At 47.8% G+C, this 16,847-nt stretch overlaps 1 protein-coding gene across 5 annotated transcripts in view; it reads right to left on the bottom strand.

Annotated features, from left to right (window-relative positions):
- Window positions 1–226: 226 nt before the first annotated feature.
- MAPRE2 (microtubule associated protein RP/EB family member 2) overlaps window positions 227–16,847 on the bottom strand; it is a 133,495-nt gene continuing 116,874 nt past the window's right edge. For all 5 annotated transcript variants that reach the window (XM_053913419.1, XM_045187962.2, XM_045187961.2 and 2 more), the window contains 3 exons: window positions 10,032–10,171; window positions 5,403–5,561; window positions 227–3,226 (listed from right to left, as the gene is read on the bottom strand). In XM_053913419.1, the coding sequence (XP_053769394.1) occupies window positions 3,152–3,226; window positions 5,403–5,561; window positions 10,032–10,171 (374 nt within the window). In that variant the 3' untranslated portion in view covers window positions 227–3,151. The remainder of the gene's footprint in view (window positions 3,227–5,402; window positions 5,562–10,031; window positions 10,172–16,847) is intronic.

The raw sequence follows: 16,847 nt of genomic DNA, 5'->3' as shown, positions 1-16,847 counted from the left end.
ATTTCCTAAGGGAATGGTTTCTCTGTTTATTTTTGGTAAAGCTTTTTAAAAGGTATTACAGCTGCTACATTTGATATCAAACACTAATCTGTAATTCCAGTTAAAACGTTTGTTATCAGCATAAACAAAGACCACTCTCCCGGTGTAATTACAATAAAATGTGAATCCACAGAAACAGCCTATCCATACGCACATGCTCACTCAAAAGGAAACCTACAGATGCAAGCCGGTTTTAACATATACTTTTTTTTATTAAATATGTAAAAAGATAACCGCAAGTCAAGTTATTCACATATTCAGAGACAAAAAGCTATTCTACCATGCGACAATTGGTGGGTAATGTAAAACGAATGTGATACATCTGAATAAGACCTTTTCATCTATGCCATTACTTATCTATATTTATAATTAACAATACATATGTTTACATTCCTTTCAGTTTACAAGTAATATATAACAAAAGCTTTATGGTGTACTATTTAGTAAAAGTAATTTGAATGCATATTAAACCTTAACGGAATAATGGAGATAGATACTCACCAGGGAAGGGAGTTATGCTTGGTTCCCTCCTGGAGTTTACTTCTCTCAGGTCAACAGGGTGTTTGTCTTTTCTTTCTCTGCTTTTCTGCTTAGAAGACAGGTGCTCTCTGCCCCCTGCTTCGATCACTTCCTATCTGGCACGAGCAGTGGACGCTATGACCACCGCGGCAGGTGTGGGGGAGGCTTAGAATGAGCTCGGCTTCCCTCTGGGCACACACCGAAGGTCACCTCTCGGCCCCGCACGATGATGCATGGTGGGGCTGTGGAGCAAGGCGGGCCCTGGATGCCAAGACGAGGGAATGATGGGGTAGTCATCGGGGAGAAAGGAGCAGGTCTAGCAAGTGACACTTGGCCTGCACAGAAGCTGGGGTGCTGTTATATGTTCCCCAAGGTCTCAGTGCTGTCCCGTGTGAAGCAACGCAGTGGAAGATGTTTCAGATGGGGACAGAAAGCGGAATCTACAGCTCTTTTCTAATCAAATGAATAGTATGCTCCAAGACTCTGGGTAGGATGAAGTATGATGACTGGGGGAAGTTATCGTTGCAAACTGTCTGGCCAGTATGTTTATAGCTGACGAGGCTGGGGATTTGGAGAGCAGCAGAGTGGGCGTCAGTGGTGTGGTGAGGCTTATGTAATTATATAGTAATCTTGAGCACCCAGCACTGGGTTTTCCTCAGCTGGCTGGGGCTGGCACGAAACTGAGTAGGAACCACTGGCGCATAATCTTCATGGTGCCTCTTTATAAAAGCTATTTAAAACAAGGAAACTCAGTGAGTGCAGGAGGCTGGGGGAACACACCACTCAGTAGGATGCTGCATATAGCACAACCACCACCTGTAACCAGGGGTGGGAGATGCCGATGACGAGAGCCGGCTTTCCAGCCCGAGAGAAGGGAGCTGCCGCCCTAGTGCAGAGCAAGCCGGGGAGAGAAGGAGGGGAAGCGAAGCTCCACGGAAGAGCAGTCCAATCCTGCCCAGTGTACTGTAATCACCTCAAAATACAAGCCATCTTTTTCTACATATAACTTAATAAAAACCACTTTGCTGCAAAAGATTTATTTTGAGAAGACTTCTTTTGGTGGCAAGCTTCAGTATGAGGGTTTAGAATGAGTATTTCATCAATTAATAAAGAAATGTCAAAGCTTTATGATACATAATTCAGAAATTTATTTTAAGCTTTTCAGTTAAGAGGAGGTGGGGTGGGCACACTTCTTTGTTGTCTTTGTTGCACCTGCTAAGTCAAATGACAAGTTGAAGGTGAATCTACAGTTAGAAACCAAGTGAAATGAATGATCCGGGAAGGGATACCATCTGTCAAAGGGGGGGAAAAAGAATAGAGGCAAAGATTTGGAAAGATACTAAGCAAATGTGCAAATCTTATTTAAGGAAAAAAAAAAAAAGGAATGCTTTTAATTCATCCACGTATCCTAGGTTTATGAACTGCCATAGTTGAGCAAAGGTCAATGACAAGGAGGGCCGCCGTACTGAAGAGGGGAAATGCTTTATTCCAGAAGGTACTCGGGGTCATAGAATATTCTGTGCTGTCATTCCAGTGTCAACACTAGACCTCAGAATCAAGACGCCTCCTTGGAATTAAGCTTCCTAATCCTCAGGTCGTCCCTCCCAGCAGGCGCGCAGCTCCACGCAGACCCTACCCCTCCGCTGCGCACCCTGCAGTCATTCTAGTTGGAGCTGCCCAGAGCGGGTGACAGGACTGGTGCTGAAACCCACCCTGGAGACAGGGGGACCCGGACCTATGCAAACCCCTCTGGGCTGCAGGTAACTGATGACAGCTTCTTGGGGAGAGGGGCTGCCCACCAGAGAGGACCCTGAGAAAGAAAACAGCATGAGAACCTGGGTGCGGGTGGGGGTGGAGGGGGGTAAGCAGTTAGAGGGCCGAGCGGAGATAGTTTTTGAAGACATTCACTCCAGGAAACACCAACAACACACTGTGTGGCTGTCTAACATGCTGACGTGGGAGCACTGCTGGGCCCTGATGTCCTAGTTTTGACGCCATCCTTTTTTTCCCTTTAAGTTGTGAGCAGAGGCAGAAACTGACTCCGTGTTCTTCCTTATAAAACAAGTCACTGTCATTATGGCTTTCATATCAAGTATCTCTTTCCCTTTGTTCCAATTTATTATTTTACCAAATTTATGTTCAAAGGTTAGACTTGCAAACATCAAAGCACCACAAATGTATGTGACATCTAGTGACACTGGGTTGAGAAATGCCAATATAAATACCATATATCAAATTACCATTGTTTCACACCAGGATTAAAAAGGGGGTGTTGGTGGTGGTAGTGGGGTGGGGGGAGTTGCTCTGGAAAGAAATGAAAAGAGCAGAACCAATTTCACGCAGCCAAGTGGTGAAGTTGAAGGTATGTGACCCCATGATCTCTCAGGTAGGCCACCAAAAGGCCAACTGCTATGTGTCTTGGCAAAGGAAATGGGACGAGTGCAGTGGCTGGCGTATGTATGCGACAGTGCGTTGATGTTACCGGCAGACTGGGAACAACTGGTTTCTGTTGAGCTTGAGGCCACACGTGTTCCAATTCTCCAGAAGAAAAGTTCCCACGCAAAATGGAAGTGTCAAGAGCTGCCAAGACGGGTCAGTACTCTTCTTGCTGCTGGGGCTGCTGTTCGTGCACTTGCTCCTCGGCTTCAGGCTCTTCCGGGTGGCCCTCCTGCAGGGTACGGGGACACGCTTTAGCTGGGACAGTTCACTGTGTCGGAGGCCCTGCGGTGCCCCAGGCCCATCATCCGTGCACAGCACGGCGTCTCCAGGCCGTGGAGAACACAGGCTTGGGAACCACTCCACGCAGGGGCCGCCCTACTCTCAGGAGCCAGCGCACACGCAGAGGGATCATCCCGGGCACAGTCAGCAGGCTTTACATGCCAAACTCTTCTGTTTTGGAAAGAAATTTTCACAGAACCTACTACACATTTTCCTCCCTTCTCTACAAGAAAAAAACAAACGTAGTGACTGAAGAGCATCACGAGACCCACAAGTGAATCCGCTGGGACCCAGCAGAGCCACAGGCCCCTGTGGGTGGTTGCCCTGACACTACCTGCCCACGAGATGGAGCTTCTGGCCTGCTGCCATTCTTCCCACCTGGTGACACGTCTGCTTGGAGCACAGCCCTTGTTACAATCTGTTACTCATCTGGGACAGGCTTATGTGCTAGAGAAGCGGCTTTGAGAGTGATAAGGCAAGGAGAGGATACCAAGTGTCTCAGGAAAAAACCCGCTAAACCCGCTATTCGGTCTTGATGACCGATGATGCTTTAAAATATTACTGCTGCTCGGGTGTCTGCCCTCACTGCCTATACAGAGGGAACGGATCTCTGAATCCAGACGGCAGCAAGCTGGGGGGTGTGTATATGGGAGGCCTGGTGACGTGAACAGAAGTTGAGTGCGGCCATCTAGGCAGACCCCTTTGAAAGCAGCCCAGGAGTCAAGAGCTCTGGTTTAAGGCCTGTCCTACCAGCCATTAGCTAGGAATTCAGTAGCCCACATCAACCCTGACTTCGGAGACCACCTGACAGTGTTCCTACACAAGGACTCCCTGGGGGGACAAGATGTGGCTCAAGGTGAGAATCCGGCTTTTCCTCCTGTCAGCAGGCAGGGCTGGCAGGACTCAGTCCCGCAGGGCGCCTCACTCCCGGGACCAGTCTGGCGGTGTCGGCAGCCCTGCCCTCAGACTCACAGGGCCGCCTGCACCTCACTGGCTTTCGCATCAAACACGCTCGTGAAAAGAATAACCACAATTCACCTAGTGCTCTACAGACAAGCGCTCTGTACACACAGACCACAAGGACCGCTGCCCTCGGGGTGGTGCAGACACGCCGTGAAGCAGCCTGTGGTTCCTTTGTCCTCGGACTCGAGACTTTCCGTGCCCTGACCTGCGGGCTCTCGGGCTTCCAGATCCGCAGTCTGAGCCGACAATAGCCAAGTTTAAAAAGAACATGTGGGGAAACTGGAAAAAGTGGTGGCGAGTCCCCGAAGCCCGGACAGTTTCGTACAGTTTAGGAAAACTTTGTAGCTCGGATTTTAATCTTACATGGAGTAAACATCTGCCTGCTGTCAGCTGGAGTAAGAGGAAGAGTGAACGTGTCAGTGTCTTGCTCCATTCTGGGGAAATTCCAACACACATGCAACTTGACCACAGAGCCCAGAGCATCCGCGGGCCCCTGGGACACACGGGCGCGGGCCTTCTCCCAGCTTCAGCCCGGCAGGAGCAGAAGCCCGTCAGGCTCCCACTGCTGCTCCCGCTGCCTGCCTCGGTCTCTGCCCTTTAACCGCCCCCACCGCGCCTCACATCTGCGTCTCCTCCAGCACACTCGCTCATGGGGGGCAGGCGCTCCTCCCAGAGCAGGCTTTCCAGAAGTTCTCTGCAACACGGGTGCCCCTTAGAGCTCGTCTGCACTGGCAATCAGTAACCAAGACAACCAGCTAGGAAATAAAAACGGACCACTGAGGGGCTTATGGAGGTGAAAACAGCACCTGAATCAATCTCTCCTTTAACCACACTCTGGTCTTGTGTGAAGAACGAACCCTTACACACATTCTTACTGTTCATCTGCTCAGACTACTGAAAATCACTTGCCATTTGGCTGCACAAGCCTGTTTTCCTGCAGTCCCCACCCCACACCACCCATCCCTTCTCAGATTGATTTACGGCTGCGTGTCCCAGAGGCACGTGGCCAGTGGATTGTGATGACAAAGCTGCTCCTCCTGCTGGGAATCTCAAAGGCCGGGGCTGAGTTGTAATTCTCACTGAGGTCACAGGGCAGTGTCCTAGGGCACATGGGTCATGGTACTGTGACCGCAAGCGTCACTTCAGGGGCTCTTTGCACTTACGTGCTCGTCTGAGGCATAGAGGACTTCCATGAGTCGCTGCACGAGGTCGTCGTTTTCCTGCCCCTGCTCTTGGCAGAGCAGCTCGATCTCTCTCAACTTTCCGAAGTAGAAATCCCTTTCCTTCTCCACGCCCTCGAGGGCAAGTTTTAACGAATGTACCTGCAAGGGGGTGAGGGGAGAGAAGAAAACCCCCCAGATACAGTATAAGAAACAAGCGACCAACTATTGACTCCAGAAAGACCCAAAACATGAAAAGGCAGACATGCAAGACGCAACCGATGTGCAAGTCCCGGGGAGCAACAAGGGGCTGTTGTTAGGAGCTTGAGCCTGGGCCAGAACATCCAACCTCGGCAGCACGCTAGTCACTCCCCTCAGCCAACCGCGTGTTTATTAACCAGGGTCAGAGGGACTGTTCTGGGGGATGCTGTTGCATCCGGGCTGAGTAAGCTTCCCTCTCCTGCTAACACGGGCCAGACCCACCTTCCTCTTGGCCTGCCCATCCTCTGCAGGGAGGGGAGCTGGTGGCCTGAGAGGAGGGGCAGCAGGGAGAGAGAGGCTGTCCCTGTGGTTACTTTAGATGTGTTTTGAGGACGCTTCTGGCTCCACGTCACCTGCACTGAGTCACCCTTAGTTTCAGACCCCTTCAGAGACGTTGCTGAGCCAAACTAGACACATGCCCTCTACTGTGAAAACGGATCCTGACTACACAGGAAAACTGGGGGAGATGGAAAGCCTGGCTGAGAAGATCTTAGTTTCTCCAGGTCGGGCTCTGTGGAGGATTCTCACTGGAAAGGCAGGAAGAGGTGAAAGCTCCATGCCCTCAGCCAAATAGCCCTCTGTCCCCGTTCCTGGCCTGTGCTGCTGGTTCGAGGACCTGCATGGGCTGCACGGGCCTCTCCCAGCAGTTACAGATGCAGTGCTAGCAGAGGGAGGGAGGGAACGGTCAGGCAGAGCCTGACAGTGCTGTCGCCTGGGCCGAAGGACGCTGAAGCAGGTGGAAACGTCTGGGCTCAGCTGCCAGGCAGCGACACGCAGGCCCCAGCGATTACCCATCCCTGCTCTCTGAGACTCCTGCAATTTTCCTTTTACCCTTCACGCATTTTATATTTATGCAGAGAATATTCTTTAAGAAGGTAAATTAAGTCTTTTACGGCCCTCTGCAGGTGAAATCTTTTTCAGTATGTGAAAAACCACCCTTGAACAGAATTTCTAAGAATTACTTTTGGGATGGAAATTTTTCTTCTTTTCCTAGTAACTGTGGGCCTTTGTACCTGCCATGTGTCTGCCTGGAATCAGTACTGAGCACAGGCAGGACGTATCCACTCTCACACACCTGGCAAACCTGCGCCCGTCCTGTAAGACGCAGGAATAACTGCTCCCCTCACTGACGCCCACAGAGCTGCTCACCGAGTAAGTAGCAGGGTGTCCATTTGCTAATGTTTAACTCTGATTTCTCCTAACACTATTGCCTGGATATTGGTAAAAGCTGAAGGCAGCCAGCAGCCTCAATTCGAGGAAAAAGAGACCTGCCTTTATTCTAGAAATCCTTCCTTGCTTTCACACAAACCACCCCTCCCCGGGCTTGGCCACAGAAGCCGTGTGAGGTCTGCACTGGTGTCAGCAGGCGGATCTGCAGCAGTTCAGGTGTCTGCCCGCTTCCCCCCACAGGCAGGAAGGGTCTCTGGACACATCTGAATGTTAACTAGGCTTGTCTGTCTCTGGAGCGTGCTTCAGCTGCAGGATGAGCAAAGAGCTGAGGGTTTTGTAGAGACCCAGCCCAAGCCAGTCTTTGGTGGTATTCCAGACGCATTAGGTAATAGATGCGCAGCTATAAACGTTCCCTAGTAAAAACCAACAGGAGCGAAATTACATGATGAAAGATCAATTGGCAACCGAAGTCCGTGCTCACAGTCCCACTCATAAAGACTGATGCCTTTTGGCTCCCTCACTGTCAGAGCGGAAGCCTGCGTGGTGGAGGGGATGCTGGGGGCAGAGCCTCGAGAAAGTCGAAGGGAAGAGAGAGAAGGAAAAGTTCTCTTCTCCCAAGTCCCCCCACTGTGGGGCTAAGTCCCCTGAACACAGCAGGGACTCCACCCCACGGCCTGTTTGCTAGCTCATTCTCCGGAAATGGTCCCTACTTACTCCAGTGATTCTTTTGATTTATTTCTATCATTGGAATTGTCTAGCACAGTGGTACTTCATAGCATGCCATGGGAGACTGCCTGAATAAAAGGCACGGCGCCAAGTCAACGAGAATTCTTAAAGTTTATGGCACTTGTCACTTTCTCTATTATGACTGTAATTCACGTCTCAGTCTGGGCATTTTCACTCTGCCACTCCTTGCCCTAGTGTCCTCACTTCTAACACAGCGATGCCTCTGTGGCTCCAGACCAGTTTCAGGGGGCACCCTGCAGGCTTCAAGGATGGAATGTGGAAGGAACAGTAACAGTTAACCACAGAAACGGCTCTCTCCAGAGAAAGAGCTCACTGAGTAGCTGTTGAATGACGCCTTGAAATTTAGGGTGTGGATGACCTGGGGGGTTGGGGAGGGCACAGGCACACTCCTCCAACTGACTGAGTCGGGGCAGGCGCAGGAGTGAAGCCTTTTGGAAGTAAGAAAGAGTTACCGCAGGGAGGAAGACCACTGGGGTGTTCCTCTCTTTTCTCATTCTGTCTTCTCTAGAGTGGCATTTTGGATGGCAGGACAAGGCCTCTGTCCCTTGTTTGACTAGAGGGCAGTGGGGCTGGCTGCCTAAGGCTGTAAGGGAGAGGGGGCAGGAAGGAGGAGGGGTTTCCATGTGGTCACACTTTGGGTTGGAGGGTTGGGAACCTGGGTGTCATGGAGGATGAGATAATAAAGATATCAAAAGAATGGGAATTCCTAAGGAGCTGTAAATCGACAGTATTACAGCCCCACGCCTGATGCTCTGGACGTCTAACCCCTTTGCCTGCAGCCTAGGCAGGTGGCCCAAGGCTCACGGTGGCTGTCAGAACTGCCTTTCATCCCAGAATGAGGAGCATTGCTGGAAATTTGCTATGGGCTCAAACTGGGGCTCAGCAGTTTCTAAGTCAAAGTCCTGCCCACTGATGACTTGCAGTATCACCTTTTTCATTAAAGTGATCGGAATTGTAAAGAAGCACCCTAGTTAAGCAATTGCCTGCTTTTAAACTAGGTTCGTGTTTGCAAATATACAATTATCTCAAAAACCATTTCCAGACTCTTGCTGGCTCATCAAGAAATCAGATTAATCACTGGGAAAGGTCCAGCGAGTGGCTGGGAACAGCCTGAGGACCTCCAATAAAGGCTCCTCTCCCAGTGGTGGGAGGAGCCAGCACAAAGACCTCCTCCTAACTCGGGTGTGGGGTACAAGGCTTTTGCAGCGAGCCCTTCCCTACCAATTATGTTTTTACTTTTAAATACCCAAACTCGAGCGAGCTCTCAGTTTCCTGATCTTAGTTCAGGCCTAGTGACCATTTAAATGTTTGTCTGGATATGGGCAAAATATTTAATTTGAAATAAAGTTCTACCCCCTACCTTACAGGAAAAAAAACCTACGTACAGTTTTTGTGTGACTTAATGTAGGCAAAATTAGCTACTGTTAGCTAGAACGCATAGCTAAGCTTTTATATAGAAAGTTTCAAAGGCAATACAGCTAGATTTACTGTAATCACGAGGAATATTACTGTATTTTGCTGTGTATAATGCATACTTTTTTTGCCCAAATTTTTGAGGTAAAAATAAGGATGCACGTTATACATGGGCAGTACTAATTCTGAATCTATATAAATGTTTTTAATTCTTTTTAAAATTTCTGGTATGATAACATATTAAAAGATAAACGCTAAAATTCCTTTGTAATGCAAAAAACAAGTATCTCAATATAAATAAATAAAACAATGAATTAAAAAGTTAAAACAAAAGATTTTTTCCCTGAAAGTATGGGCAAAAAATGTGGGTGTGCCTTATACACGGCAAAATACGGTAGATAGAAAGCAGAGTTCTACTCAGACACTGGGGCCTTTCTGATCACCCCAGTACTGGGTGCAGGGCTCCTGCGTAACAGAGTTCGGCTACTGTGGGAGGCGTTAGGGTTTTTGCTTTTGATTGCGCCATCACCTACCCTGTGCAACCGCTGCCTGAAAGTTCTATGAGGGTAGGGATGGTCTCTTTCCTGCTACCATTATATGATTGGCATCAAGCCCAGTATCTGTCACAGAGAACAAGCCTAACAACTAGTTGCTGAAGAAAAGGAAGGAGGAAGGGAGACTAACCTAAAGCCTTTAACAGCATCTAGATTGGCCAGAAGTGGACAGACAGGCCACGGTCCAGACTGGAGCCCACTAAAGGCACTCAGGTGTGGGGAGGGGGAGGCTGGCCTGCAAGCCTGCATTTACCTGGGGCCAAGTCATTTGTCCTTCTGTCTTAACGGAGCTTTGAGACTAACATCTTCGTTCATAATGAGCCACTGATTTTTACCTGCTTGAATGATTCCTTATATTTGTACTTGCTTGCAACCACTGATTCTGCTTCACCTTCCTCCCAGAATTATCCCAGGCCACCAGGGATTGCTCCCTCTCCCCTCACAGCTGTCACTGCTCCCAGACACAGGGCCAGTGGTGAGGAGTTACCTGTTCATTAAGCTGTATGACCTGTGTTTCCAAATCTTTATCAGATTTGGATGCTGAGCCACTGGATGAAGCCCTTTTGGCTGATGAGGGACGCGAAGGTGTGGATCCTGGTTTAGCTGCTGGGCTTGATTTCGCTGCACCTGAAAGTAGGCAGGATATATTATAAATAACGGCAACATTAGAAATGCCTTTTAGACTAGAGCAAATCAATGGTGCAGAAGGGGTCTGCTAAAGTGTATGACAGACTGCCAGCGGTCCCCTCCCAGCCCAGAAGCAGAAGCAGCACACACACAAAGAGCACATGAGAAAATGCTGGTGTCATCTTGGGAACTTTATTTAACCTTTCTGAGCACTGTTTTTTTCCCTTCAAGTAACGGGAGATTAACGTAGTTGCCCTTTCTCCCTCCAGAGAGATAAGAGTAACAGGCACAAAGGGATTTTAAGTTTTTCCTAAGAGGAAAGGTTTTTAGGTCAGCTTCAAGCAGCGCCATAGTTGAATTTCTAATGGGCGAGAAAAAGCACCTTACACTAGATTAATACTTTAGAAGAAATGTCAATACAAGTATACGTTTTTTCTTTTTAAACATATTTCCTGGTTTTAGTCACTGAAAGAGCCTGGGAACAGTGACATCTCCGCAGCTGGGAGCACTCCTGGTGCCCAGGTCCTGGCTTCTAAATCTTATTCTGCAATAAAAGGGTTACTTGAGAAATGGCTGATTCCAGGGCTGGGGCAGGGAAAGTGCAAGTTCAGCCCGGAACATTGTGTGTGAAAGCAAGGATGTGCTTAAGGATTAGTGTTAAAGGACACAGGGGCCAGGTTGCAGGGGCGCCTGACTAGCCACACCTGGGACGGTTTGCACACCAAAAAGGAAAAAAAGGCTGTAACGAAGTGTGAGGCGCTGACTGAAAGTCTAGTCCGTAATTACTGGGGCGGGGAAGGGACAGATGTAAGGATCTCTACAGAACTCTGACAGTGGAAGAAGTGCTAGAACTAGAACAATCACAACTCTGCAACTCCGACTCAGGAAGGCTTATGGATAGACCCTCAAACATTGAGATGTTTTTGGGAACTAAGAAATTCATGTGTCAAGGTATTACCCTATAAGTGACTTATTATATAGGGGAAAAGATGCTCGTTTACAATGGGGAGACCTGGGAATGAGCGCCCTAACCTAGTGATTCAACAGTATTGCTAATAATGCTGTAAGTTTTTTTTTAAAAAGCCACTGATTTCAGGTAAGACCTCATCCACCTGGAGCTTGGCTCATGATAAGTTCTCTCAGTATCTAGGACAGGGCACAGACATAGGAAGTGACCTCAGCAGCCAGAACAGAAGGTACAAGGTATATGCAATGAAGCTGATGCACTTCACAGATTAAGAAATTCAGGGTCATTCCTGTGGGCCCACCCATTCCATGTTACTCTGAACACAGTTCTGACCAGGTGGCATCTCAGTCTGGTGGAGCTGCTCCCCCTGGGCGCTTCCAGTGGCCCGACTCTCCACCGCCCCCTCCCCTGCTTCCCCCAGAAGGCTCTTGGAGGGCAAGGAACATGTCCCGTTCAGCTTTGCATCACCAGTGCTGACTGCAGTGTTTGGCGGAACATATATTTGTTGAAGGAACAAATGTTTGATTAAATACACAAACAAGTAAATAAAACCTTGGTTAGGTGGTTTACAATTTTGCAGTTTATCAGTACCCTCAAATTAGAAAGAGGCAAGTGTTCTAAAGGCTAAGCGCGCTGACAGCAGTGCTCAAATTTCAAACACTCGTAATTACAATGTAGGAAACAGGAAGACTGTAAAGTGTAGATTTGTATGTCTGCATGGTGCCCGGAGCCACGACTTACAGAAGCAAAGTCATACACACCCTCAAGGGGTGTTGACAGCAGCCTACCCTGATATATTTTAAAATAAGAATGATTAAATCGGGAGTGACTTAAAACAGTTCTGAGTATTCAAAGGGTAACTGTTCCGTGACCCGGAAATCTCACCTATGCAAGAGAACATTCCCGAGGATTCTAGAGAGGTGCTGTTCTGCTTTACTTGTGATTCACATGCGGGGGTCCTCTGTCTCTGTAGAAGCCCATAGAAAACACTGCTGGAGCACTATGTCCAGGCCCACGGGCCAGGCTCTCCAAGTAAAGGGCAAGCCAACAGGGAGAGAAAACAGTGTGGAGCGTGGCAGGAGAGGCAGGGCGAGAACACGCTGACCTGGCAAAGAGCCTTCTCCGCGGGGAGCCACCAGCCTGCCTAGCTGGGGAAGCTGCTTTTGAAAAATCAAGTTACTTCAGACCTTTTTATAAGCAATATGTCCTACTTTAATATAAAGAATACCTCACAGAAAGCAGATCAAAGACTGTCTATGATCAACACATCTTATGTACTAAAGACTTACTAATGAAGTGCCTACCGTGAGCCGTGCCATGGACTTGGAGATGCCTGCTCTCCAGGAGCTCAGGGCACCTAAGCAGCCATGGCCCTGGTCAGTGTTCAAAGGAACAAGAAGTGCTCCAGACTGCATGACCAGAGCGTGAGATCCGGGTTACATTCTGCCTGCCCTCCTCCCCTCCTTTGAGTGACTAAGCCTACCATCCCTCGGACATCAGATGCCACTGCTCTGGGAGGCCATGGCACTGGGAACACCTGCCACACAGCAACCCACCAGCGGCCACGGCGTACGGTACTACCCCCATCCATGCTTTGGCTTGTGCACTCTCAGGTGCCCAAGTCAACTGCTGTCGGAGATATTAACTAGGAAATTCCAGAAACAGACAATTCATAAGTTTTAAACTGCATGCTAAGTAGCACAATGAAGTCTTGTGCCATCCCACCCGTCCCCCCTGGGATGTGACTCATTCCTTTGTGTAGTAATCTCCAGCTGTGTACACTCCCCGCCCGTGAGTCACTTAGTAGCCACCTTATCAGATCGATTGTCACGGGACCTATGTTCAAGTGACCCTTATTTTACTTAATAATGCCACAGTCACATAACTTTTATCATAGTATATTAATTGTTCTATTTTACAATTAGTTATTAACCTCCTACTGTGCCTAATCTAGGAATTGAACTTTATCATTGGTATGCACGTATAGGAAAGTCATGGTTTATTTGGGGTTCAGCACTCTGTGGTTTCAGGCATCCCCTAGGGGTCCTGGAATGTATCCCCAGATGAAAGGGACTGCTTTAGTTACTTGTTTAATGCCTGCTTCTCCTGTTAGGCCAACTCTACGAGGTAGGGGCTGCATGTGTCTTGTGTGCTGCTTTATGTTCCCATGCCAGTCACAGTGCCTGACCCAGAGGAGATACTTAAAAAAGCCGTTACAATTCATGAAACAGCTCCTAGGAGAGGCATCTATCCAGGGTAAGGCTTCCAGGGGACGCTGGAGGAGCTGACAGCCAACATCAAAGTCACTGCCAGAAGAGCCAGCAATACACACAGGAAACCAAACAGCAATCATCAGCCTCTCAGAGAGAGAGAGAGATCTCCCACTTGGATTCCTTTCAAGATCACCTTCTATTATTACTTAGGCCCTTTAGTTATGGAATCAGCACAAGAGTTCGTGGGTAAATTCAGCCAGTAAATAGTTAATTCTGAGTAGGAAGGAGCAGTCCAAGTCTCTGCCATGTTCATGGTCTCTTCTGAAGGAAACAGCCCTGCAGAAGGGACTTCCCTTGGGAGCATGTGACTCCCCAACCTGGGGCGTCCTCCCCCAGTACATCAGCAACTATGAGGTGGCTGGTTGTAGAAACAGAGCCGGGTTCAGCAGACATACCCCTGTTCTTGTGCTTCCTGCTTGATCTGGCCTCGTGTAAACTAAGAAAAACATCTAAGGAACAGAAGCACATTACTTGTAAAACAGGACTACCACTAATTATATTTTCAGGACACCATCAAATGCAGCTGGGAAGAAAAAAAGCTGAAATGTTTGATAAGAAGTGAGGGCAGAAAGGGTCAAGGCAAGCCGAAGCTCTGTGCAAGGCCAGTTATCAGGGGAGGGAAACCATAAATAAGCAGAGGAAGCTGGCTGGGAGAGGAACAGAGGCCCCGGGCGGGCGGCGCTCTCCGTGCCTCACAGCGGAGGCCAGAGCCCCCGCAGTAGTGACAGCAGTTACCGCTGTCCCAGTTCCAATTGCGCAGCCTCACAGATGACCCGTTTTTTCCTTGAGGAAACAACATCCCTTGCTAACAGCAGAGCCCGGCTTAAAGATGCTGGTGGGGGTCTGTTTCTCCTGTTCCATGGATTCTGTGGCAGCTGGGGCTCAGAGCCAGCTCTTCCACCCTGGCACACGCGGGGCAGCTGTGGATCAACCTGAGATGGGAGGGGTGAAGGCGCTGAGTGTCAGACTTGGCATCCTCTGCTGTGGGCAGGGCAGGGCTGGTGGAGAAGACGGTACCCGCTACCCGAGGAACCAAATACTACCTTCTGCCTCACCCCACACAGTTCCTAACTGGGGGTGCGGTGCAGGCTGAGGAAAGAAAGGAGTGGAAAACAAATCTGGAAAATGTAGCAGTAGATCCATTAAGTAGTTAGCATTTGAAGTTTAAGATGAGAGGGGTTTTGAAATTCTGATTAAGTTGTTCGGAAAGAAACTGCTAATAGAGGGAAATAAACATCTGATGAACGAGGACATGAGAGATTAGCACTAGCAACAGTACATTTATACCCTCTAATGAATAAAGGCGAAGAAGTCAAAGAACAGAAGAGACATGGGGTTGGTCTTAGTATCTTCAGAAGTTTAGAGCTTTAAAAAACATGCAGTCAAGGGTTAAACTAAAAAGCTTATTTTCAGAAGAATGTGAAGTGAGCTCTTCACACCATCACCAGTTCGCTGTACCTTGATGCGGAAGTACATCACCCCTCGCAGCTAGACCGTGACTAACACACATGAAGAAATACTAAATATGACATTTATAAAAATAAAGATGAAATCGTTTCTTCATTATGTTTAATGATTGCATGGTTTTTTAGAATAAATAATAGAAAATACCCTGCAATATATCACCCTCATTAGACAGTTAACAACTGTGTTTTTATTTATTTGCTTTAAAAATCTTACTGTCTTCTTTCAACCATTCTCCAAAGTGTGCCCAGCTTTTGGGGGTGCCAAATATTCCTTTCCCACTTGCCTGGGCCACTGCATTAAGGATATTACCAGAACACTGTAGAGTGATCAGTATCGGTATTTTCCACACTGACACAACACTTACATGTAAGCTACCATTTGCGCTGCAATTTTGTAAACTGACCCAATAATGTCCTTGATAGCATCTGGATCCTGGCATTAGACACCGGGGTCCTCAAAAGTGCCTTCCTGCTTCCTAAAGTGCCCCCAAGTCCATCCGTGATTTTACTATGTGCCTTCCCACGCCTCTCGGCTCAGTGATGCTGATGGGAAAAACATTTGCATAATGCCTTTTAAAGACAGTGCAGCTACGTTGGCTACAATACTGATACAGACTTTTTTCTTGCAGCCATCAAACATTCCAATTTTTTTCAAGCTGCATTTGATGATGCCCTGAAAACATAATTAATGGTAACACTGTTTTACAAGAATCCTTTCTCCCTGAAGCTTTTCTCTCCCTCTTGAATCTTCCCTTTCAAAACAAGTTCCAGAAGCAAGAAAACAGACATAAATTCTGCACAAGTCCCTGTAATTCTCTGACTTTACCCACTGGATATGGACATGATTTATAATGCTAGTCTTTGAGTGTTGTGTCTTAATTAATGCCTGTAAGATTTGGGGCATAAATATGATTCTAAGACATTTTAACTGTAGTAAAAAACAAAGAGTGGCCTGATTCATTGCCTTAGTGAAGCCAGAGCATCGCTGAGTCTAATGTCAATAATTAGTGGCTTGCGTAATGTCTATGGAAAATGCTACAACGTTTTGGGCACACGAGGCCCAATGAATTCAGAATGATGAAGCAAATAAAAGCATTGTACTTGGCTTATCCTTTGTGGCCAGGGCTCTGATGGAATTCAGAAATTCTTCTCACATAATCTGCTGTATCCCGTCTGCCAAAATCATAAACAGAAGAGCTAAAAATATGACATTAATACTGTTGACAAGAACCACAGAGCCATTAAAAACATTTGCACGCACACACACACACACTCAGGAAGCAAGCACACACTCTTTTAATCATCCCCTACTTTGAGAGAATATTCCCTTCACCCTTGGGTCTTCATGCAATTAGAAACCCCAGAGAGGCAGGCGTGAGCAAAACAGCTGAAGGCAAGAAAGGTACAAACTTCGAGTCGTGGAATAAGTCCTGGGAATGTATTGTATAGCACGGTGACTGGAGTTAATGATACTATATTGCGTATCTGAAAGTAGATCTTAGAAGTACTCATCACAAGAAAAAAAACTGTAGCTATGCGTGGTGATGGAAGTTAACTAGACTTACTGTGATAATCAGTTTGCAACACGTACAAATACCGAATCATTGAGCAGCACACCTGCAATAGGTTACATGTCAATTGTATCTCGACAGAAACAGCTGAAGTGTGGCAGAACATGCATCGCATCTACTTTCATTCGTGGTTTGCGCATAGATCTGACATTACTTCCTTGTCCCCTTTACCTTGGCAAATAGATTTTTTTAACTGAGATAAAAGCACTGTTGAATAAAGGAGTATAAAAGGCCAGTGTTGGGGCTGGACTGATGAGAAGAGAGAATTCCCACAGGAAGAGGACCTTCCGGGTGACCACAAGGACACCAGAGCTGCCGCGCTGCGACACACCTGTCAGCCCCCACACTGTTCTGATCGCTGAGAATTCAAGATCCAGTCCTGTCCGTCGGGACCGGCAC

The sequence above is a fragment of the Desmodus rotundus genome, chromosome 10 (assembly GCF_022682495.2).
Source record: "Desmodus rotundus isolate HL8 chromosome 10, HLdesRot8A.1, whole genome shotgun sequence".
Taxonomy (NCBI): Eukaryota; Metazoa; Chordata; class Mammalia; order Chiroptera; family Phyllostomidae; genus Desmodus; species Desmodus rotundus.
Note: the sequence above shows the minus strand (reverse complement) of the source record. Positions and strands in the feature narration are given on the sequence as shown.